Below are 24,258 nucleotides of genomic sequence, written 5' to 3'. Positions count from 1 at the left end.
CGTTAAAACCTGGCTACACCCCTGAATTGGATGGGAGGACAAGAGAGTAAAGGTGAGAATTGATTGAGGGAAGATGATGGTTCTGTGAATGCAGAACTAGAGGAAAGGAGACAGGGGGAAAGAAAGAGAGACAAAGCTAGAGGAAAGGAGAATAGGGATAAGGGAAGGGGAGAGACAGTGGGGCAAGGGTGCTAATGGAAAATGGAGTTCAAAATTTTTTATCTCACTTTCCTGTGTGTACGCTTCCAGCAGCAAATTGCAATCTCACCATTTCTTTTTGGCTGTACTGGGCTAATTGTCACAAAGTTTACAGGAGTACAATTCATAGGGTCATGCCTGAATGCGTCATTGTAGGTTAAGATTCCTTGATACACAAAGTCACAAGATAAAGGGACAGAAGTAGACCATTCGGCCCATTAGTCTGCTCTGCAAATCCACCCCAGACTAAAGGTTCTCACATCTAGTTCCCAATTCCTGCCTTCCCCAAATCCCTTGACTATTTAGATACCTATCAATCTCCCCCCTAAACTCCCCAATGATCAGGCCTCCATGACTGTATTTGGCAATGAATTCCATATATTCACAACCCTCCGGCTAAAGAAATTTCTCCATCTCTGTTTTAAATGAGTAACTTCTAATTCTAAGTGTGCCTTCTTGTCCTGGGTTCAACCATCAAGGCAAACATCTTATTCACATCTACTCTGTCCAATTCTTTCAGCAGTCAAAATGGTTCAATGATATTCCTTCTTATTCTTCTTTACTCCAATGAATACAGTCCAAAACCAATAAACATTCCTCATATGTTAGCCCTTGAATTCCAAGAATCATCCTTGTAAATCTTCTCTATACTCTCTCCAACATCATTGCATCCCTTCTAAGATAATGGGCCCAAAACTGTATGCAGTACTCCAAATGAGGTCTCACCAGTGTCCCATAGAGCCTGATCAACACCTCATTACTCTTATACACTATTCCTCTTGAAATAAATGCCAACATAGCATTCGCTTTCTTTACTGCCAATCCAACCTGATGGTTAACCTTTAGGTTATCCTGCACAAGAACCCCCAAGTCCCTTTTCACTTCCAAAATTTGAATGTTCTCCCCATCCAAATAATAATCTGCCTGTTTATTTCCTCTTCCAAAATGTACAACTGTGCATTTCTCAACATTGTATCTCATCTTCCATTTCTTTGCCCACTCTCCTTAATTGTCCCAAGTCTCTATGCAACGTTTCAGTTTTTTCAATATTTCCTACTCCACCACCAATCTTGGTGTCATCTGCAAACTTTGCCACAAAACCATTCAATCCATAATCTAAATGATTAATATACATTGTAAAAATACTGAGCCTTGCAGAACACCACTAGTAACAGGCAACCAACCAGATCAGTTCCCTTTATTCCCATCCTATGCTTTCTGCCTATCAGCCAATGCTCCACCCAATCTAATATCTTTCCTGCAATTTCATGGGCTCTCATCTTATTAAGCAGCCTCTTATGTGGCACCTTATCGAAGGCCTTTTGAAAATCCAAATACATAACATATACAGCCTCTCCCTTGTCCATCCTACTTGAGATTTCCTCAAAAAATTCCAACAGGTTGGTCAAGCAGAATCTTCCCTTCATGAAACCATGCTGGCTTGGACCAATCATGTCATGCACCTTCAATTATTTATCACCTCATCCTTGAGGATCAACTCCAATAACTTTCCAACTACTGAGGTCAGACTAATAGGCCTTGAATTTCCTTTTTACTGCCTCCCTCCTTCCTTAAACAGTGGAACTACATTTGCGACCTTCCAATCCTCCAGAACCATGTCTATTGATTTCTGGAAAATCAGTTCTAGTGCCTCCACAAAGCCACCTCCTTCATAACCCATGGGTACACCTCATCTGTCTGTAATCCATTCAGTTTACTAAGCACTATCTCTCTAGTAATCCTGTCTGTACTTAATTCTATTCCCTGAGACCTCTGACTATCAGATATATTGCTATAGTCTTCCTCAGTGAAGACTGACGGAAAATACTCATTTAGTTCCTCTGTCATCTCTTTGTTACCCATTATAATTTCTCCAGCATAATTTTCAATTGGTCCTATATCTACCCATGTTTCTCTTTTACTCTTTATATATTTAATAAAACTCTTACTATCCTTTTGTATGTTATTTGCCAACTTCCTTTCATAATTCATCTTTCCTTTCCTAATGACTTTCTTATCTGTGTTTTTGAAAGTTTCCCAGTTCTCTGTTTTTCCACTAAATTTTGCTTCCTTGGATACCCTCCCTTAACCTCTCTTGTTAGCCACATTTGTGCCATTTTTCCATTCATAATTTTCTTTTGCCATGTTATAATACAGAAAATGTAATATTACGCAGAATTTCCTTCTTCCTACAGTAAGGCAGATAAAGAGTTACCACTAGTATTGCCTGGCACCCCTTACAGTAAGAATCAGATTTTATGGTCATGAACAAGTGTCATGGATGTGAGAGATGTGGAGGGATATGCTCTGGGTGCAGGTCAGTGGGATCAAACAGAATAATAGTGTAGAACAGGCTAGAGGGGCCAAAGGGCCTGTTTCTGTGCTGTAGTGTTCTAAGGTGATTGTAAGTGGTAGCTGTCAGGTGGCTTAATGGAGCATGTCTCTGAACTCTTCTCTGTCGGAGACAGCCATCTACTGTTGGTGGTAGGCTACAGCAAATTTACTGATGTTATAGCACTGAAAAGGTATTACAGATCTAAAGCTGCCATTGCTATTAGTTGAGGGGAATTTTGTGATCTCCGTGCATGCTGTTATCCTCTGCCATTTACTATTGTCTTACTCTGTTTGTGCAGCATGCCCAGGACAGACATTTGGAGAGGACTGCAGCCAGACTTGTCATTGTAACAATGGTGCCAGCTGTGATCCTGTCACTGGTCGGTGCAGCTGTACCCCTGGCTGGACAGGAAATCAGTGTCAGGAAGGTATGTCGTACAGATCCTCTTGTGTTGCCTCATGACCACTAGCTTTGGAAATAGGTCACAATAATGCGAGGCTTGTTGCTTCTGTGGCTTTTTCAGCGCACACCTCCATTCTGGAAGGACAAACCTAAAGAAGGAAGGGGAATGGGGTCAGTAAACTTGGGGCACTCCACACTCCAGCCTCCTGGTTGAATGGGAAGTGATAAATGTTCCTGAGCAATCTAAATCTGACTATCTCAGTTGATGGAAAACACTCTCCACTATTTCCCTGATTCTTCACTTCCTCGTCTCTCTCTACCTCATGTCTACCTCTCTCCTTATTCTTCTCCAAACCTCTTTTTCTTGGCATATCACACACCCATCCCTCTTCTCAACTTTCCACAATCCCTCTCTCAACTTCTCCCATCCTTTGCTTGTCTCTCTAACTCCATTCCACTTGTCTCCCCACCAATTTTTCTTCTTTTCCATCTCCCTCTCTGTCACATCCTCTCTCCCTCTCAATTTCCCTTGCTTCCATTCTCTTTGATACGAATGGCATAGTTGGTGTAGCAGTTAGCGCATACCTTTATAACACCAGCGATTGGGAGTGGGGTTCGAATCCCACACTGTCTATAAGGAGCATTTACAGTGTTTTCTATTTTGAATTCAGATTCTTGGCATTTGCAGGATTTTGCCTGTGAATAATGACAGCTGCACTTATTTTAGTGGAGCAATTGTGTGTTCCAGAAATTGATGCCCTGTTGTTGACATTTAGTATTCCCACAGCCCAGCAGGTTCCTAGAATTTTTGATTTGTAGCATTTTTAAGACAAAGACAAATGCTTTATCTTAATTCCAATTTTTTAAATTTCCCAGCTTGTTCTCCTGGTTTCTATGGCACCAAATGTTTGCAGAGATGCATCTGTCAAAATGGTGGATCCTGTGACCACGTGTCCGGTCACTGCACATGTCAAGTAGGGTGGACAGGAGTGGCATGTGAACTGGGTAAGTCTAGAAACATTCAAGCTCAAATGCATTGAAAAGAACTGAGAAGAATCAACATGGATTTATGACAGGAAAATTATGTTTCATTGATCTATTGTTGTTCCATGAGGAGGTGATTTGCAGAATAAGTTAGACTTTTTTCAAAACATTGCTAGTTCACTGGGAATGAAAGGAATGAAGGATATGGCGATAATGCTGGAAAGCAGCTTTGATGTAGAAGATCAGCTACGACCTCGATGAAAAGCAGGACACGGTCAAAGCGCTGAATGACCTACTCCTACTCTTATTTCTTAGAATTAAAAGAAATTAATTTTAATGGTAGAAGGCTCTTCCGGCCCATGAAACGCTTGCTGTCCTATTACACCCAATTAACCTCCCAATCCTAGAGGTAGGAAACCAGAGGACCCAGAGGAAACGGCAGCAACACATTTGACGTAGCAGTTAACGTAACGCCTTTACAGCGCCAGTGATTGGATTCTGTGTTTTCTGTGAGGAGTTTGTACATTCTCCCTGTGTCTCCGTGGGTTTTCCCCATGGTCTCTGGTTTCCTCCCATCATTTGAAATGTACCAGGGGTGTAGGTTAATTGGGTATTTATTGGGCAGCACGGACTTTGGGCCGAAATGGTTTGTTACCGTGTTGTATGTCAAAAAAAAAATTTAAATTAAATTTAAGAAACCCATGCACATCACGGGGAGAATGTACAAACTCCTTACAGACAGTACAAATCCAGGTAGCTGGGGCTGTGATAGCTTTGTGCTAACTGTTACATTGTCTTACATTAAAAGGGGATGTTCATGCTTTGGATGCCGTACACCAGGTGAGATCATCCAAAATGCCTCACACTTTTAATCTAACCGCTGTTGTAACATTAGATTTGTGGGAGTTTGCTAAGTCCATTTGTGCACAGCAAGTCCCCACAAACCATAATGTTAATTTATTTACATTCTTTATAATGATGCTGGTTGATCCACAAAATCTGATGTGGATTTCCAGCTACCTGACACTATTCTGCACCCTCAGTAGAGGTGTTAACAACAAGTCACCTATTGCTGGAGGGAGATACAGCATAAAGCCCTGACCGCCTTGCAAGAGCAGCTGACAAGAAGATGAATAAATTATTGGGAGGGGGATCTCTCTCATTTATTCCAATTACCACTCTCGTTCAGAGTGTGGTCGTAGTTCAGCGAAAGAGAACAGAACAAATGTAGCCATGTCAGGGGGTAAATTTGGCATCCATATCTGAAGAAATGAGCGAAAGGGTTGAATCTCCAGAGATGATGTTCCACCTTGTGTTTCGTGTTTTGGTCCAGGTGTGAGCATGCCCTAACCAAACCAGCCAGTGCTCATTGATGTCCATTCAGAACTTGACATGGGTAAATGATTTGACCCAAGCGCTGCTTTAAAGAGCCCCCAGAGGCTAACTGGGTGATGTACAGTGAGTTGTTCTTGGCTTTGACAGAGTGTACACCAGGGAGATATGGACAGGATTGTCAGCAGCACTGTGACTGCCTGAATGAAGGGCTGTGTGATCGGCAAAGTGGGCAGTGTTCCTGCCGCCCTGGATGGATGGGGGAAAACTGTGAAACCCGTGAGTAAAATCTTCTTTCTGTGCCATTCTTTCATGAGATCTGGGTGTCACTGACGGTGCCTTTTGTTGCCCATGTCTATGCCCAGAAGATATGATGATGTACAGTTCTCACCACTCTCTACTCAATGAGATTCTTCCTCAATTCCTCACATAATCCACTAGGGCCGATCTTATATTTGTATTCACAATCAGAAACTCTTTCTTTGCATCATCTTATCCAAGGCCTTAATTGCTGCAAAGATCTTTGTCAGGTCTCCTTGGCTGGGAGAAGATACACAAGATGAATTTCAATCAGTGACACGAAAGCAAGTTACTGCATTTACTGAAATCTGAAGTCTATAGATACTGTCATTATAGTGCAATACACAAAAGTGATGGAGAAACTCATCAGGTCACACAACATCTAGAATAACAGGCCTGAGCCCTTCGTTGAGGTATGAACAAAAAGCGTGTGCCTGAATATAAATGAGGGAGGATGGTGCAAGGGGAGGAGTGCAGGCTAGTAGGTAGGAGGCCATAGGTGGATAAGTAGAAGATAGAAAATGTTGAGGTGATAGGAGGGGGAGGTAGCTATCTAAATGGAGAGGGAAGTGGGTGGGGAACTGGAGGAAAAGAGGCAGAGGAATAGGGAAAGAGAGCGACTCAGGGGAGGGGTTTAATGGAAACTGGGGTTGATGTTAATGTGTCGGGTTGGAGAGTGCCCAGAAAGAATATCAGGATCATGATTGCAGACAAGGCTCTGGAGCTCCATCTTTCTCAGGTAATTTCAAATAATTATTTTGCATTAACACTTCCTCTAGACTGACCTTTTGTTCACTCGTCTTTTTCCATGTACTTTTGTGGTGAACCACTATTTCTTGCCGTGGTGAATGTCTGCCAAGCTGCCTGTCTCCCCTCTGGCGAGCCTTGCAGTACTAACATTGGCTGTGTATTATCTCTACTGTTAAGAACACTCCCTTGGGTATAACTGTGTATACACCTATTGTCTTTCATTATTGTACCATGAATTTCTGCTAATAAAAGCCATGATTATTGTTTGACCACATCATCTTTGTCTACTTCATCAACTGGCACTTCATTGTTATTAGCAGAGAGTTTAGGTGGCCGAACTGTATCGCCTCATCGACATCGTTGTTTCGAGCCTTGTAGTAATCGAAACAAGCAATCCAGTGGTTGAAATTTTCTCTGGCCCTCGGGGCAGACTGGTCAATTATCAGCCACTCTGGCTTGAATGCTGCATCCATTACTGTGAACTAAAAGCTGTCCGTTTGCACAGAATGCAAACCGCAATCCTTCAAAGCTCGGGAGGCCACTCTCATCAAGGCAACTTGACCTTTTGAGAGGATTAGCTTAGATTTTAAAGGACCATTACCTTCCAACAACAAAAATGTATATTTCCTTACTGTAATTAACAAATATTCAATGTTTCCCTTTGCGATACCCTGCCCTGACGTCTCGTCAGCATCTGTCATTAAGTCACTTGACAGAACTTTCAGTATTTTTGGTTTTCCCAATTACATTCATACTGATAGGGGCTCAGCATTCATGAGTGCTGAACTGCTACGGAAGGGGATTGCCAGCAGCCATACCAAGAACTACAAACTGCAGGGCAATGGGCAGGTCGAAAGGGCTAATGCTTACTGTCTGGAAGACTGTTAATCTTGCTTTAAAAACACATGGTTACCCTGTTACCCGGTGGCAGGAGGTGCTGCCTGAGGCGCTACATTCTATTCAGTCATTATTGTGTACTGCAACAAATCAAACACCTCATGAACATATATTTGCCTTTCCTAGGAAATCAGGAACTGTGATGGACTGGCCAGCCTGTTTATCTGAGCATGGAACCGTGCTGCTGAAGAGCCATGCTTGGGCGTGTAAAACAGACCCCCAGTCCAACCAGTTCAGCTACTGCATACCAACCCCAAGTATGCTCATGTTAAATTCCCAGTCGGGAATACTGACACTGTACCCCTAAGAAATCTGACCTCACCTGGTTTGCCCCTTCCTCACACCAGAGTGAGCCTGAGAGATTGGGCTCACCACCCTTCCCCTCAAGCCTGTGACCCCTAGTAAGCTTTCAGATGGTCATGCTGAGGCTCCACTGCCTCACGCTGGCGATTCTGGAGCGGGTCCAGAAGTCAGTCCTTCCCACAGTACAGACCCAGGACCTGTACCAGTTTCCAAGGTTGCAAAGGAGCCACCTGTTTTGAGAAGAAGTACCAGAATTCATAAACAACCTGATAGGCTGACATATTCATAAAATATCTCATTATATTTCAATTGCTTACTAGATACTAGTGTATTTTGTCTGTTAAAGTATTCTCAATGCCAAACATGGTATCCATGTATCGCTTGCTTCAGTCTTTCCTAGCAGCTGTCCTTTTGATTTTAATCCTTCTTCTGCCGGGGGGAGACTGTGGTGAACGTCTGCCAAGCTGCCTGTCTCTTCTCTGGCGAACCTTACTGTACTAACATTGGCTGTGCATTATCTCTACTGTTAAGGACACTCCTCTTTGGTATAACTGTGTATGCACCTATTGTCTTTCATTATTGTACCATGAGTTTCTAGTAATAAAAGCCATGATTATTATTTGACCACATCGTCTTTGTCTACTTCATCAACTGGCACTTCACTTTTCCACTCATCCAAACCCTGCCTCCCATCTGATTGCAGACCTTCTCTTACATTCTAATTCTTGCTTGATCTCTAATTTTTCCCAGTACCATGAAAGGAGCTTGGCCTGAATCATTAACTCTGTTTCTCTTTCCACAGATGCTGCCTCACCTGTTGAGTGTCCTCAGCAATGTTCGGTTTTGATTATCATCTCAATCACTGATTAAGTGGCTGTCTGGAATGTTCCAATTAAAAATATCAGATTATATAGAATTTAAATCAAAACAATCCACCCTAATTACTCCGTGCCTGTGTTCATGTCCACATGAAGCACCTCTCATGCTACTCCATTCTGTCTGTTAGCACACCACCTTCTCTATGTTTAAATGCATCTAGTGCTATTTTCCACATGCAATCGATGGGCAGCAAGTTCCATATTTTCATCACTCCCTGAGTAAAGGATCATTTTCCTGATTTTGTTATGGGGCTATCTCTCACTGTTGGGTTCCCTTGGCCTCTGTACGTCAGTGGTTGGAACTTGCTCATGTATTACAGCTTGCCCCAGCGGAAATTATGGAGAGCACTGTGAGCAACAATGTGACTGTGACCATGGATCATTGTGCCACCATGTGACAGGGATGTGCCAATGCACCGAGGGATGGAGAGGGAGACGGTGCGAGAAAGGTCAGTGATGGTCACTGTGAATATTGTGCTTCAGAATGTCAAAATTTGCATGCAGTTTTCATTTTAAGAATGAAAACAAAAGCCTAATCTGTCATCCATAAACATGGCAAGAAAGTTGGATGGAGTGGTTTGGTGCGAAGGGGGTGTGGAACTGAAGGAGATGAGGGAATAAAAATGAGGGAAATGGCTGGGAGTTGAGTTCATGGGATTGAGAGAAATAGTAGGAAGATGGGGTTGGATCAAGGGTTTTGGTGGAGTGGGATTGAAGAGAATAATGGTTGGATAAATGGATATGACAGTGAAGTGGAATTGAGGGAAATGTAGAGATGGGCCAGTGGAATTGCAATGTTGGGTTGGGAGGTAGGATTGAAGGAAGTAGTGGGTGGACAATCAAGGGGTATGTTTGGAAGGTGGGTCAATGGAATTTAAAGGAAATGTGGGATAGTGGGATTGAGGCAAGGCAGACAGGATCAAGAAAATGGCAGGCAAGAAGGATTGAGGGCATAGGGCAGAGATGTCTTGGTGGAATCAAGAGACATGAAGGGGATAGGTCAAGGATTGAGACATACGGGTGGAAAGGTGAATTAATGGGATGGAGGGAAATAATGGGGCAATGAGGTAATGTGATAGAATACAATGATTGGAATTTGGATCCATAGATTTACACTTTTGATGAGATGGTGTTCATGGCATTGAAGGCAACAGTGATAGCTTTAAAGGACCATTGATCTTAATGACTGTTTTCTATTTCTATAATTTCTCATACCTTCAATACCAGAAATTCCAACCCCCCCCCCTTTCGCTTATGATTTTTCCTAAAGTTTCATAGGAATGAAATTCCTTATTGTTAGAGTTTCGCCATTCAAACTTCACATTTTATTTTTGATCAAAATTGTGTTTATTTAAATGTTTCCAAAATCCAAGTGAATCCCATAATATTTGAAACATAATCCATGTTCTTTGTTCATTTCGATGTTCAGGCTAGCTTAGCACCGTTAAGCACTTGCAGATAGACCTCTATTTATTATGTCCTGACATTCAAAGTTACGATGGTTCTGTTCTCACTTTTTTTTGGCCAAATCTCACATTTTTTCGCCTGATTTCAATTTACAATAATTTCAATTTACGATCAGAGTCCTGTAACCAAACCCCATTGTAAGTTGGCGTCTACCTATACTGGGAAAGAGAGAGAATGGTTTTCACAACCTGCTGTCATTAATAGGTCCTTCTTGATCAGCATTCAGCAATTGAAGTTAACCGGAAATTATATTTATTGAGGCAACACGGAGACAAAGTAACCCATAAAAATAGCATAAATTAAGCTACAGGTGGTTAATTGCTTTTTTTTGAACCATGTTTCTGCAAATTCTTGGAAATGTAGATTCAAAACACCAAATTTCATGACTTATTCATGACGATAAATTCTGATTCTGAAATTGTGATTGACAAGGGAAGGACTCACCTCTGTTTTATTTGGCACTGTGCTGATGTGAGAGAAAATGACTAGCCAAAATGTTTTCTACGGCAAATGGTTGCAAAGAAAGTAGGCCCCATTGAAAGCAAAGAGCTCTCCAGCTGTGAGCAAAATTACTCATAATTGTAGTGTGGCCACAGAACAAAAGATCATTCTACAAAGCGGCCCCAGGGACGCAGCTGGGAGAAGTCATTATTTCTTTTTGTTCACTGCTACTGTAACCCTCCAAAATCACTCCTTAAAGGCAGAAGTCAACAGAATTTTCTTTTAATTTCTGCCCAGTTTTTCAATTGCCAGTGCTTTAAAACACACCCTTTGTGTCTCTTTATCCATTAAACCAATAATTTGTAATAAGCTCAGTCAGATGGGACATTAATATTGTCCCTGGCTGTGGTTTAGACCTTTCTTTAGGTAACGTTGCTCCAAAATTGAGCATGTTTACAGAGCCCTTTGAAAAATTATTGGACCATTCAGCTTCTCTCCTGTTGCCCTGTTCTAAATGCTTTGCTCTTCCACACACTTCATTTACAACTGTAACTTGGAAGTAGTTGATTCTAATTTTTCCCTTCCAGCTTGCTGGCCTGGTTACTATGGTAATAACTGTGCGCAACGATGCAAATGTTCCCCCCATGTCCCCTGCAACCATGTGACGGGTGAATGTGGCTGCCCTCCAGGGTTTACGGGCAATGGATGCGAACAGAGTAAGTGTCTCGTAACGTTTAACCTTAACATGTTGGTAATGAAACTGTTGGAAATTTTGATTTTTTTTTTAGACGTACTATGTATGGTAACAGGCCCTTCCGGCCCATAAGTCCAAATACCCAATTAACCATATGTTTTGAAGGTGGGAGGAAACTGGAAGAAACCCAAGCAGACACAGGGAGAATGTACAGCTCCTTACAGTCAGAGCTAGATTCGAACTCCGGTCAATGGTGCTGTAATCGTGTTCCGCTTAGCACTACACTAACTGTGCTGCCCCGTGGTTTAAAATTAGATCCTGTCAGATTCTTGAAGAGAAATGCTGATGAATATTGTTGTGGTTCCACCTGACAACACTATAGCTGGTCCCATTTTAAAAGTTAAAGCATGATTCGCAATGATCTCAATCACTTGGAGATGCAGCAACTGTTGTTGCAGCAAATGTGTACAGCCAGATCCCAGAAATAATAATGAAACTGAGGAACCATTTCATCTCGATTTGGTATTATTCTCTGAGAGATCTGTTTAGGCGAGGGAATGGAGAGAGCTTCCAGCTTGCTTTTTATAATGGCATTAAACAGAGCAGTTACAAGAGAGAGGCACCTCAAAGATGGCAAGGCAGCCTACAATCAGCCTTAATTGAGGTCGTAATCCTTCTCACTGACAAAAGGCAAAGGAGGAAAAACCCAACACCCAACCCCAACCCACCAATTTTCCCCTGCAGCCGCTGCAACCGTGTCTGCCTGTCCCGCATCGGACTTGTCAGCCACAAACGAGCCTGCAGCTGACGTGGACTTTTACCCCCTCCATAAATCTTCGTCTGCGAAGCCAAGCCAAAGAAAGAATCCTTCTGAATGTATGTCCTTCTGAATATGTTTAAACTGAATAAGATGTCTGCTTACTCAAGTAGCAAACAAAATCCAAAACCCAGCAGAACAAAATGATTCTGGCACTGATGACTGACAGCTAGATCAGGGAAAATAATTAGAGAAGCAAGTGATCAATGCAGTAGCATTGTTGACTTGCTGCCTCACACTACCAACAATTGGAATCAATTCCCACCTCGAGTCCAGTCTGTGTGGAATTTGGACATTCTGTCACCATAACCATATAGCCATATAACCATTTACGGAGCGGAAACAGGCCATGTTGGCCTTTCGAGTCCGCACCGGGTCACTGATTTTGTGCGCCCTCTTCAAGCATTGGTCCCGGTCGATCTTCATTCAATAACGATGGGCGAATTCAATGCAGGTGGAATCAGTCGTAGAAATGTTTGTGAAACGTGCAGTTCAAAACTTCATAGCTACTCTTCGAAAATTGAATATTCCATTTCACCCGCCACCTGGCCCTCTAACCCTGACATACCTCTAGAAGTCTGCATCCTCTTACACCTATCATTCATTTTAAGGGAGAGGCCGAGGAACCACGCACCTCTCTGTATTGATGGACAGAGTTGCAAGGGGCCAAATGTGTATGCAAGTTTAGAAAACTTCTTTGGCTCACAGTCCAATCTCCAAGTTCACTGGTTGCAGGCAATTCTTATACTGTGCACAGAATTTAACCATGTGAGTGAGTATTCCTCCAGACACGGAGCTTTTATCCCACATCTCAACAGTGTGTGTAAGTGAGTGGTAAAATCTTACAGTAGATTACAGAATGTCACAGATCAGATTTCAAGAACAGGAAAAATATAAATGGAGTTAAACAAAAAGGTCTGCAGATGCTGTGACTGAAGTGCAAATGTGCTGGAGAAACTCAGCAGGTCACACAGCATCTATTGCAGTTATTTTCAACCTTTTTCTTTCTACGCACATATCACCTTAAGTATTCCCTATGTGATAGGTGCTCTGTGATTAGTAAGAGATTACTTAAGCTGATATGTGAGTGGAAAGAAAATGTTTGAAAACCACTGTTTTAATAGTACCTAATTGATTCGTTATGTAGCTGGTTTCATATCTCCAAAAGAAATGGGCCATGACAATTTTTCTCAAGAAAAATATTTCAGTAACAATTGGGTTGAGAGCAGTGGTTCCTAACCCTTCTTCCCCCACCCCCCATCCCCCACTCACATACCACCTTAAGTAATCCCTTACTTATCATAGAGCACCTGTGGCATAGGGATTATTTAAGGTGGTATGTGAGTAGAAAGAAAAAGTTTTGAAAGCCCCTGATCTATAGGAAGTAAAAGATAACCAGCTTTTTGGGTACGAGCCCTTTGTCTCGGTGGTGTGTGTGTGTGTGTGTGTGTGTGTCTTACACACAGTGCCAGCGAATGGGACCAGGGTTCGAATCCATGCTGTCTGCAAGAAGTTTGTATGTTCTCCCCTTGTCTGTGTGGATTTTCCCTGAGGGCTCAGGTTTCCTCTCATTGTTGAAGACGTACAAGGGGTTGTAGGTTAATTAGGTGTAATTGGGCGGCACGGGCTTGGGGGCCAAAATGGCCTGTTAATGTGCTGTATGTCTAAATTCTTTTAAAAAATTTAAATCTGCAAAATATAAATGTGATTGGTTTTTGCCTGTAGGTCAAGCTCAAACTATTGACATCTCTTTTCCCCTTAAATTGGAGAACTGCTCTGCCTCTGCCACATCCTCCTTTATGACAGGTTCCCAGGCATCCTAATTCTTATTTCCTCTTTGTACACAGCATGCCTGCCGGGAACCTATGGTCAGAACTGCAATCAGGTGTGCCAATGTTCTGCCCAGAACCAGCAGTGTCACCCAGTCAGTGGAGTATGCAACTGTGCACCTGGTTACCACGGAGACAGCTGTAGCCTGAGTGAGTTTTTCTACAATGATGTGTAGGGAGTCAATACACCATCAGTGGGAGTGAAAACACTGCAGTGAGGAATAGGTAAAGAAGATCCTCTCACTTTGTGACAGCAAAATCCCAAAAGTCTTAACGCCTATATAATGTCAAAAATGCACCCTCCTGTATGTGAGCAGTTTTAGTATAAATGTTGGTAGTGCACTGAGGCAGACCTCCTGATTCCATTTTAAATCATGCCTGCTCGAGTGAGGTGCTTCGGGTTAATATCTCATCGAGAAGATGTCACCTCAGGGAAGCAGGAACAATCTTAGCACTGCATCGAGTGTCAGCATCAGATCCTGGGACAACCAACTTCTGAACAGTTGGGAAGGAAACTTCAGCAGCATAGATTAGACATGTTAGCCCAAAGCAAAAAGTGCCTGTTGTGGACAAGAGGTGAGGACACTATTGCAGTTGGATGATGCAATCAAGTGGCCTGGTGCCACACAGCATCCTCAGCTCACTCATACATCAGACACTCCTTGCTGGTTGAGGGTGTGAGAAACAGAAGTACCTTCACAGAATTTGCTCGAGACAAAAATTGAGAACAAAGAACATTTATTATACAACAATGCAAAGTTGGGTGCTTCCCCTTACCCTGGGAATACACACACATACTGGGGCTCATCCAACTTTTATACAGTTCATTTCAGTGTAGAGGTACCCTCCCCCTTACATTCTTCTGCCTCCTGGATGAGTTTGGCAGTTTGGCATTAGGCAATCCTGTCTGCCTACGTGCTGTTTCTGTGAACTTGGGGGACCAGGGGGTATCACGCTGTTTTGAATCAAAGTCTCCTCCCTCTCTTGTCAATTCTTGTGAACAGGTCATCATACCACCCCTACTTTCTTCTCCTTTCTTTAGCTGTGGGGGAGGAGGGGAAGGTGAAGAAGGGTAGAGCATTGGAGAGAGGGGAAAGATAGGAGCTGGCATAGGAGGAGCATAAGGTGGAGGAAGGGAATGTAACACATCCCAACCTTGTGTTTCAGGGACAAAAGGTTCCTCATCTTCTTGTCCTTACATTACTTTTCATTCAAAACCAGTTGATCAACCGATTCACTGAGCCAGCAGGCTGCATATTCTCTGCTCTCAATATTATCTCTTTGATTTTGATAGAGCCAGATGTTCAATGCCTGACACATCCAGTCCTCATCGGATCCAAACTTTGGCCAATATACCGAATTCCCTTTTATCAGGTTTTTAACCCATTCCAGACAGCAATACCTGACCATGGTGTTTGTCTTTCCCGCGGGTTCTCCCCGCACCCCAATCAGATAGCATTAATCCTAATGGACTTTGCTTAGTTATCTGATCGTCCCATCCTTCCTTAGGACTATTTCCCTTGCTACTCACACCTCCCATACTAACAGGTAAGTAAAATTCCTCTTACCGGGATCCAGTAGCTATTCCTAGCGCGCTTCCTTAACGTCCTCCCGTCGTTTGTTCTCAATGCCTCTTCTTGGATATCACTCGCTTCATCCACTGACCAGTCACCCGTCGTCAGTGAGTCCACCTGAATCAGCCGGGGTGCACCTACCCTCGTCGTCGGGCACTCTGTCAGTGGAGGGAGTGGGATCCCGGACGAGCCTCCATTTGTTAGAAACAGAAATACCTTCACAGAATTTGCTCGAGACAAAAATTGAGAACAAAGAACATTTATTATACAACAATGCAAAGTTGGGTGCATCCCCTTACCTTGGGAATACACACACATACTGGGGCTCACCCAACTTTTATACAGTTTATTTCAGTGTAGAGGTACCCTCCCCCTTACATTCTTCTGCCTCCTGGATGAGTTTGGCAGTTTGGCATTAGGCAATCCTGTCTGCCTACGTGCTGTTTCTGTGAACTTGGAGGACCAGGGGGTATCACGCTGTTTTGAATCAAAGTCTCCTCCCTCTCTTGTCAATTCCTGTCGGTGTCCCATCATGTCATTGTCCTTATTTGTCCTTATTCACAAACCTGCCTTTGTCCTTATTCACACCTTCCCGACCCTCAGAGCTTACTAATTATATGCAGAACTTGCTAATTCTGTCTAAAAGGCTAGAAGACCCTTATCTTATTCAGACTAACTTTACTTCCTACATTCTATTATCTATCCTTATCCTATTCATACTGGCTTTATTCATTACACATATATCCATACTAGTTTCCTCATCTTTCATATTTTCATATTAGTTTTACTCATCTCTCACAAGGGGATGTGTATGGCAATGCTTCCAAACATTCATAAATCATTTTTACCCAATTAATGATTTAATAGAAATGAAATCATGGCATTTTGAATAAGTTGTAACTTCTTGAGGTAGAATTGCAAGTAAATAAAGATCTAGAAATGATAGAAATGAAACAGTTCTAGTGATCAGGAAAACGCCTCTGCTTGAAGGGCTAGTGGAAACTATAAGGGAACATATTACAGGACAATGGAGAAATGGAGGGGGAACTAACTGAAAGTCCTTTTCAAAGAGTCGCCCTTGAATGATGGGCTAAATGCTTCTTACACCATTGTGATTAGAATTTGATGGAGGTGATTGGTACTTTATCAAAGTAATTTTAGCAGAAAAAAAATCTGCTTTGGTGCTTTCCCTCCCCTTTAAATCCCTGGAGAGACCAAAATTGAAATGGAAGGGTATCTTTGGGTGTCCAGCTCCTGGGAGGTTAATGCTATAGGGAGTGGATTCAGACATAGCATGTAAAATTTTGGCAGGGAGGGCTGGTTTCCTGTGATGTCCTGTTCCTTCTCCAAACTTACAGGATGTCCAGCTGGAAGATATGGATCCAACTGCGTCCAGCATTGTCGGTGTCTGAACAGGGGCCACTGTGAAACAGTGACTGGAACATGTGTCTGTTCACCTGGGTATGTCGGAGCTGACTGCAATCAGAGTAAGTGAATGGCCACACAAGGAGCTGTTATATGGACTTTTCTAAAGGGGTGGATCTGACTGGATGGAGTGGGTAGACTTCAGCAGATGAAGGAAGTGACCACAGTGGAGGGAGAAGATGGATAGCAATGGAGGGAGAGGCTAGGTTACTTTAGGTTCATGCTTTGTTTGCTTGCTCCCTACAGCATGCCCTGCTGGTCACTATGGAATGGACTGTGCTCTGATCTGTTCGTGTGGGGAAGGTGGGAAATGTGATCACGTGACTGGAAGATGCATCTGCCCAGCAGGCAAGACTGGTTCCCAGTGCCAGCACGGTAAGCCTGTTTGCGTTTTGCTCTGATCCTGGATGTCAGCCAGGCAAGGCGTTTCTGATTGTTGTCCAGCTCTCCCTGTAGTAACTGTTCTGGGTTTGCTCCAAGGTTCTGTGACTAGTTTAAGTCCCAAAGTTAAAGCAAATGTGTGTTAAAGTGGCTCCTCTCCCCAGTAACTCGCCAACCAACAGATCTACCCACAAGATTGCAAATACAGGCTTAGCTTCGAGCCCAGGCAGTGGCAGAGTGAGTAGCTCCACTGTTCCTGCTTTCATGCATGTCTGAGGCCACCATTCCAATGTGTCTTTAGCAGCCTGTCCTCACGAGGCAGGATGATAGGTAATGATGAATGTGCAGGGAGTTGGACGAGTGGTCCCAGGAACATGGTGAGAGATCAGGGGGGTGGGGTGGGGTGTGGAGAAATGAACTGATTGTGCGAGGAGAGGAAGTAAATGGTAAGGAGAACAATAAGGATGAATGGGCAGGGTAGAGGTGTGGAGAGAGATGACAATATGGGGATAGGTGAAGGTATGGCAAAGGTATAGATTTAGGTGAAAGGCTAAAGTGATAGGGAGGGATAAGAGTACAGGGGAAAGATTGAGGAGTAAAGATATTGGGGAAAGAGTGAAAGTGATGGGAGGGGTAAAGATATGGGGAAGGAGTATGTAAGGGGTAGGATTGTGTGGGAAAGGTGGAAGTGTCAAGGCTGTCGGGGTGAGGGTGTGGAGAGCAGTCGAGTAAGGTGAGATGTGAATGGTTTGCATGGAGAAGTGAAAGATCTGGGGCAGAGGTTATCAGTGCGGGGAGGGTGTGATGTAGCTAGTAGGAACAGTGGCATGGGGAGGCATTAAATATCTGGAAAGTGATGTAGGAAGAATGTGGTCCTTCACATGTGATCATTCACATGTGAATGATCTGTAGTGGTGGTGGGGGATGCGCAGGGTAGGGGTTTGTGATGGTGTGATCTGAGGAGAATCTGTATTTAAAAAAAGTAAAAAAACACAATGCTGGAGAAACTCAGCAGGTGAAACAGTGAATTCCATACAGCAAAGACAAATATACATCACCAATTTTCAGGTGCTCGGACGCAAATAATGAGCTGGCAGACGTGGCTGGGGGAGTGCAGCTGGGACGTTCAGGTGGCCACGGAGAAGACGCCTTTCTGTCACCTGAACGTGTCGGCTGAAGGAGAGCCGTGTCTAAGTGAACGTGGGGTTCTTCTTCGAAATAGTAGTTTAAACTATCAAGTCCACGGATAATGCGGCACCACGTTATCATTTCCTTGTTATACCTGGGGTGGTATTAAAACCCTTAACCTTTTGACTCGCAGGTAAGAGGGCTTCCCACACAAATATACGGTTGACAATTCTTGTCAATTCAGTCAAATCATCGACGTTGTTCTGAAGAAGTCGCAAACCCTAAATGTTGACAGTTCCTCTCTGCACAGATGCTATCTGTCCTGCAGAGTTAATACAGCATTTTCTGTTCATTGTTTCACTGAAAGCAATTGTGCATATAGTTTTAATGTTTACACAGTCCTGCTTGAATTCCATCTTTGTGTGCTTTTGCTTCTTCGAGTGGGTGTTGGTGAATTAATTTGAACCAGTACACCGAAATCCACCATGTCCAAAATTCTGGGCGAAATCAACCTCTCATCAAAACCCCCCAAGTGACCAAGGAAGAAAAATGATTGAACAGCTTCAGATATTCCCAAACTGTCGTCCTAAACACGATCCAGGGAGCAGTTCATATGTATTCCAAATGATACATATTTACTTTTTAATTGCAAAAAAACTTCCCTTAAATTTGTACTAACCCATTTTATTCTTCTGGTGAAGACCCAAAAAAACCAGGATAGTAAGGTTGACTGTCGTGGATATACATTGATCGTGGAATGTACTTTAATGCTACAGGTCCATTTAACTGAAGTGTAGTGGAAATAGCAATGTTCCAACTGCAACAAGAGGAGTTTCACAAAAGTTCGCTGAGCAAATCAAACTAAGATCATGTAATAAATACATTTTAAAACGTTTTAAGCGCTTTATTCTGGACAGCCCTGTGGAGAGTGGGGGTGGTGTTTCTAGCAAACCAATCAAAAAGGGACAAATGTGCAACTGGATTCAAAACCTGGAGACGTGTTTTTTCCCAATTGCCAACATAATAAGTGCAGACTTTTTGAAGTTCAGTTCAAGTTTCCTTCACGTGTTAGTGATATTATATATGCATGCGCTCTCATGCACCCAGATTTACACTTTAACATAAAGTTAAGACTTATTTTCAAAAAGTATTCAATTGTAATCGTCAAAATTCCCTCCTTCTCCCATTTTATCTGAAGGATTAACACACGAGATAAACCAATTAATGACTTGTGGGTATCTGCAGTTACATTCATACCTAGTGCCACGATCGTTAATTATCTGCGTCCGAGCACCTGAAAATTGGACTGTGGCCGTAGTCACTGCTGTGTTCAGGTGCCACGGAGAATGGTCTGAGCTGGAGAATATACCTACAGGAGGAGGGTTAGTTAAGTGCTCCTTGGGGCCGGGTTCTCCACTTTCAGGTGGCCTCCAGACAGCCGCATTCAGGTATTTTAGGCGGCTTTACAGTCGGGTATTCAGGCCACCTGAAAGCAGCTAATGTTTTGGGTTTGAGCTCTTCAGCAATTGGCCCGCTGCATCTCTCTAGCATCGTGTTTTTACTTCAACCACAGTGTCTGCAGGCTTTTGTGTTTTACTTGATCTTCTCTATTTGTTCTTTCAAACAATGGAAGACCATCAGTGACCTCTAACCTTTTGTCAAACCATGTGGTCTGTAGAGTTACAGCAGTTCCCTGTCTGCGTTTGGAGCTGGACTAAAATGTAATGTTGCTCTCAGCACTAGCCTCAGACTCGAGGTGGTCTGGTGATGAAGGGCTTTCTTTGTTAACATTGCCCCCTGCATTGTGTTTTCAGTGTGTCCAAAAGACAGGTTTGGGGACGGATGCTGGAGTGTCTGCGCATGTAGAAATGGTGGATTATGCAATCCAGTCAACGGCTCCTGTTCCTGTGGTCTTGGCTGGACAGGACCCCAATGTGAGCAAGGTGAGGATTAGGGGTAGAAGACCACTGAAGCCTGCTTCCCATTCAATAAAATCACAGCTGATCCAATGACAACCTCAACTCTGAATTCCTGTCTGTCCACAGTAATGTTCATCTCTCTCTGCCTTATAAATGTTCAAAAATGTTCACCTATGACCCTCTGAGATGATTTTTTTTAACATCTCCTTTTAAGTGGTGAGCCCTTATTTCTAAAAGATCAAACTAGATTCTCCCACAAGAGGAAGTATCCTCCACATTCACCCTGTCTGCAGGATATTAATCGTTCCCTCTCACTCTTCTTCTAAACTCCAGTACAAACAAGCATATCTGTTACACTTTTTTCAAAACTGAACTTGTGTACTGTTTCCAAAGCATTAACATTCTTCCTTAAAGAAGGCCAATGCTGTCCACAGAACTCCAGATATTCTTTGATCAGAAATCCAAATTGAAAATAATCACTTCTAAAATTCAGAGCACAGAACTTCGTCTAGATTTCTTTGATTTGTAACACAACCTCAACTGGCAGCTGGTTGCCAATTCTCTCGGCTTGTCCTGGAGTTTGAGAATGCACAAGCCTCCAGAAATGATAGAGCAATCTCCTTCAAACAATCCATAATAAAATTTCTCAAGAGGCCTTATATGTACATTATTAAATTTTTGAAAGGTCTTGACTACAGGTAATACCAAGATTGAGACTATCCTTCCTGCTGACACCATTACGTTTGCCTTTGACACCTTGATGAGTGATGGGATTTCTTTCTTGGCCAACTTCTAATGGCTCCCATAATCCTAACATTCACTTTCTTCTATTTTTCATCTCTATGATGTCATGGTGGCTATCACCCCCCAAAGTAAATATCAGTTATCTTAACCCCTCCACTGACTCTGCCTGTCAAGACATTGGCCAGCATCAACAAACGGATGACTAGAAGCCCGATACAGTAACTATCTGGGGTCCTCCAACACCAATCCCTTGCACGTTTCTCTATTTAATTGCACGACCAGCATCTTAAAAAGGCAGTTTTAAATGATAGAATTTTTTCCCCAAAGCATCATCAGCCTTCATCCATCCACTCAATTCCCCCCCCCACCCGATTCTGTCTGCCCATTTTATCCTCCCCATCTTGTTCCACCTATCATTGCCCACCCCTTCAGTAAAACCCCTGGGATTGGTAGACACCGGATAAGTGAATTTTTCAATTGTGTGAAAGCAGCGGCCCCGGTCCGGGCAGAGGGTAGGCGGCGGCGGCCCCGGCCTCGGTCGAGTGAGGCAGGCGGAGGCCCCGGTCCGGGCAGAAAGTAGGAGGCGGCGGCCCCAGTCCGGGAACAGGGAAAGCAGCGGCGGCCTCGGCCCCGGTCCGGACAGTATGGTCCGACCTAGGAGGGGAGGCAGGCCCCTCCAGCCCGGGTAAGAAACCTGCATAGGAGAAGGCCACTCTGATATAAAACCTACGACCCAAGGACCTCGCTGCCACATCCGAGCTTGCTTGGCCATGGCACACGAACCATGGGTGTAAAGGGTGGGGCCAGTACTGCGCGCACTGCACTCCACCTAATAGCTCCTTTGCACAGGCCCGAGGACAGGTACATGTCCTCCCCCTCCACGTCCTCCCCCTCCACGTCCTCCCCCTCCACGTCCTCCCCCTCCACGTCCTCCCCCTCCACGTCCTCCCCCTCCACGTCCTCCCCCTCCACGTCCTCCCCCTCCACGTCCTCCCCCTCCACGTCCTCCCCCTCCACGTCCTCCCCCTCAAAAGATGCTCACAAACTCAAGCTAGCATGCTGGAACATCAGAACCATGCTAGACAAGGCCGACAGACCTGAAAGTCGGTCTGCCCTCATTGCACATGAACTCCTCAGACGACATCGACATAGCCGCTCTCAGTGAAGTCCGCCTTGCAGATGTAGGCAGCCTCCAAGAACGCGGCGCGGGCTACACACTCTACTGGTCTGGCAACCCTATGGATGAATGACGCCTATCTAGTGTATGCTTCATGGTCAAGAACTCCATTGCCTCCAAACTCGAAAACCTCCCGACAGGCCACTCGGACCGGATCATGTCCATGCGACTCCCCCTTCAAAACAAGCGTCGCATCACCCTCATCAGTGTCTATGCTCCAACCCTCCAGGCGGAACCAGCAGAAAAGGACAAGTTCTACACTGACCTGCGCAACCTCATTCAACGCACCCCTACAGCCGACAAGGTTGTCATCCTTGGCAACTTCAATGCTCGCATCGGCAAAGACTCAGAAACCTGGCCAGGAATCCTGGGCAAGCATGGTTTTGGCAAGTGCAATGACAATGGGCGCCTCCTGTTGGAGCTCTGCGCAGAACAGCGGCTTGTCATTATAAACACCCTTTTTCAGCAGAGGGACAGCCTGAAGACTACTTGGATGCAAACCCCGATCCAAACACTGGCACCTCCTGGACTACATCCTGGTGCGAGAAAGTGACAAACGAGATGTGCTCCACATCAGGGTCATGCCCAGCGCGGAATGCCACACTGACCACCGGCTGGTTCGCTGCAAGCTCAATCTTCACTTCAAGCCAAAGCCCAGGAACAGTAAAGCCCACAGAAAGAGGTTCAATGTTGGAAACCTGCAGTCAGACGAAGTGAGAGGAAACTTCCAGGCAAACCTCAAAGCAAACCTCGAGGATGCAATCCGCCTCACGGACTCGTCCCCTGAAACCCTCTGGGATCAGCTGAAGACTACCATACTGCAATCAACTGAAGAGGTACTGGGCTTCTCCTCCATGAAAAACAAGGACTGGTTCGACAAAAACAGCCAGGAAATCCAGGAGCTGCTGGCAAAGAAGCGAGCTGCCAACAGGCTCACCTTACAAAGCCGTCCTGACCAGAGAAGAAACAAGCCTTCCGTCGCGCATGCAGCCATCTTCAGTGCAAACTCCGGGAGATCCAAAATGAGTGGTGGACTAGCCTCGCCAAACGAACCCAGCTCAGCGCGGACATTGGCGACTTCAGAGGTTTTTACGAGGCTCTAAAGGCTGTGTACAGCCCCTCACCCCAAGTCCAAAGCCCGCTGCGCAGCTCAGACAGCAACGTCCTCCTCAGCGACAAGATCTCCATCCTCAACTGATGGTCAGAACACTTCCAATCTCTTTTCAGTGCCAACCGCTCAGTCCAAGATTCCGCCCTGCTCCAGCTCCCTCAACAGCCCCTAAGGCTAGAGCTGGATGAGGTCCTCACCCGGGAAGAGACATATAAGGCAATTGAACAACTGAAAAGTGGCAAAGCAGCAGGTATGGATGGAATCCCCCCAGACGTCTGGAAGGCTGGCGGCAAAACTCTGCATGCCAAACTGCATGAGTTTTTCAAGCTTTGTTGGGACCAAGGAAAACTGCCTCAGGACCTTCGTGATGCCATCATCATCACCCTGTACAAAAACAAAGGCGAGAAATCAGACTGCTCAAACTACAGGGGAATCACGCTGCTCTCCATTGCAGGCAAAATCTTCGCTAGGATTCTCCTAAATAGAATAATACCTAGTGTCGCCGAGAATGTTCTCCCAGAATCACAGTGCGGCTTTCGCGCAAACAGAGGAACTACTGACATGGTCTTTGCCCTCAGACAGCTCCAAGAAAAGTGCAGAGAACAAAACAAAGGACTCTACATCACCTTTGTTGACCTCACCAAAGCCTTCAACTCCGTGAGCAGGAAAGGGCTTTGGCAAATACTAGAGCGCATCAGATGCCCCCCAAAGTTCCTCAACATGGTTATCCAACTGCACGAAAACCAACAAGGTCGGGTCAGATACAGCAATGAGCTCTCTGAACCCTTCTCCATTAACAATGGCGTGAAGCAAGGCTGTGTTCTCGCACCAACCCTCTTTTCAATCTTCTTCAGCATGATGCTGAACCAAGCCATGAAAGACCTCAACAATGAAGACGCTGTTTACATCCGGTACCGCACGGATGGCAGTCTCTTCAATCTGAGGCGCCTGCAAGCTCACACCAAGACACAAGAGAAACTTGTCCGTGAACTACTCTTTGCAGACGATGCCGCCTTAGTTGCCCATTCAGAGCCAGCTCTTCAGCGCTTGACGTCCTGTTTTGCGGAAACTGCCAAAATGTTTGGCCTGGAAGTCAGCCTGAAGAAAACTGAGGTCCTCCATCAGCCAGCTCCCCACCATGACTACCAACCCTCCCACATCTCCATCGGGCA

At 44.4% G+C, this 24,258-nt stretch overlaps 1 protein-coding gene across 4 annotated transcripts in view; it reads left to right on the top strand.

Moving 5' to 3' along the window:
* LOC138754360 (multiple epidermal growth factor-like domains protein 6) overlaps positions 1-24,258 on the top strand; it is a 294,761-nt gene that overhangs the window by 258,626 nt on the left and 11,877 nt on the right. For all 4 annotated transcript variants that reach the window (XM_069918534.1, XM_069918531.1, XM_069918533.1 and 1 more), the window contains 9 exons: positions 2,832-2,960; positions 3,812-3,940; positions 5,402-5,530; positions 8,700-8,828; positions 10,875-11,003; positions 13,646-13,777; positions 16,560-16,688; positions 16,873-17,001; positions 19,950-20,078. In XM_069918534.1, coding sequence (XP_069774635.1) covers positions 2,832-2,960; positions 3,812-3,940; positions 5,402-5,530; positions 8,700-8,828; positions 10,875-11,003; positions 13,646-13,777; positions 16,560-16,688; positions 16,873-17,001; positions 19,950-20,078 — 1,164 coding nt within the window. The remainder of the gene's footprint in view (positions 1-2,831; positions 2,961-3,811; positions 3,941-5,401; positions 5,531-8,699; positions 8,829-10,874; positions 11,004-13,645; positions 13,778-16,559; positions 16,689-16,872; positions 17,002-19,949; positions 20,079-24,258) is intronic.

The sequence above is a fragment of the Narcine bancroftii genome, chromosome 2, assembly GCF_036971445.1.
Source record: "Narcine bancroftii isolate sNarBan1 chromosome 2, sNarBan1.hap1, whole genome shotgun sequence".
NCBI lineage: Eukaryota > Metazoa > Chordata > Chondrichthyes > Torpediniformes > Narcinidae > Narcine > Narcine bancroftii.
Note: the sequence above shows the minus strand (reverse complement) of the source record. Positions and strands in the feature narration are given on the sequence as shown.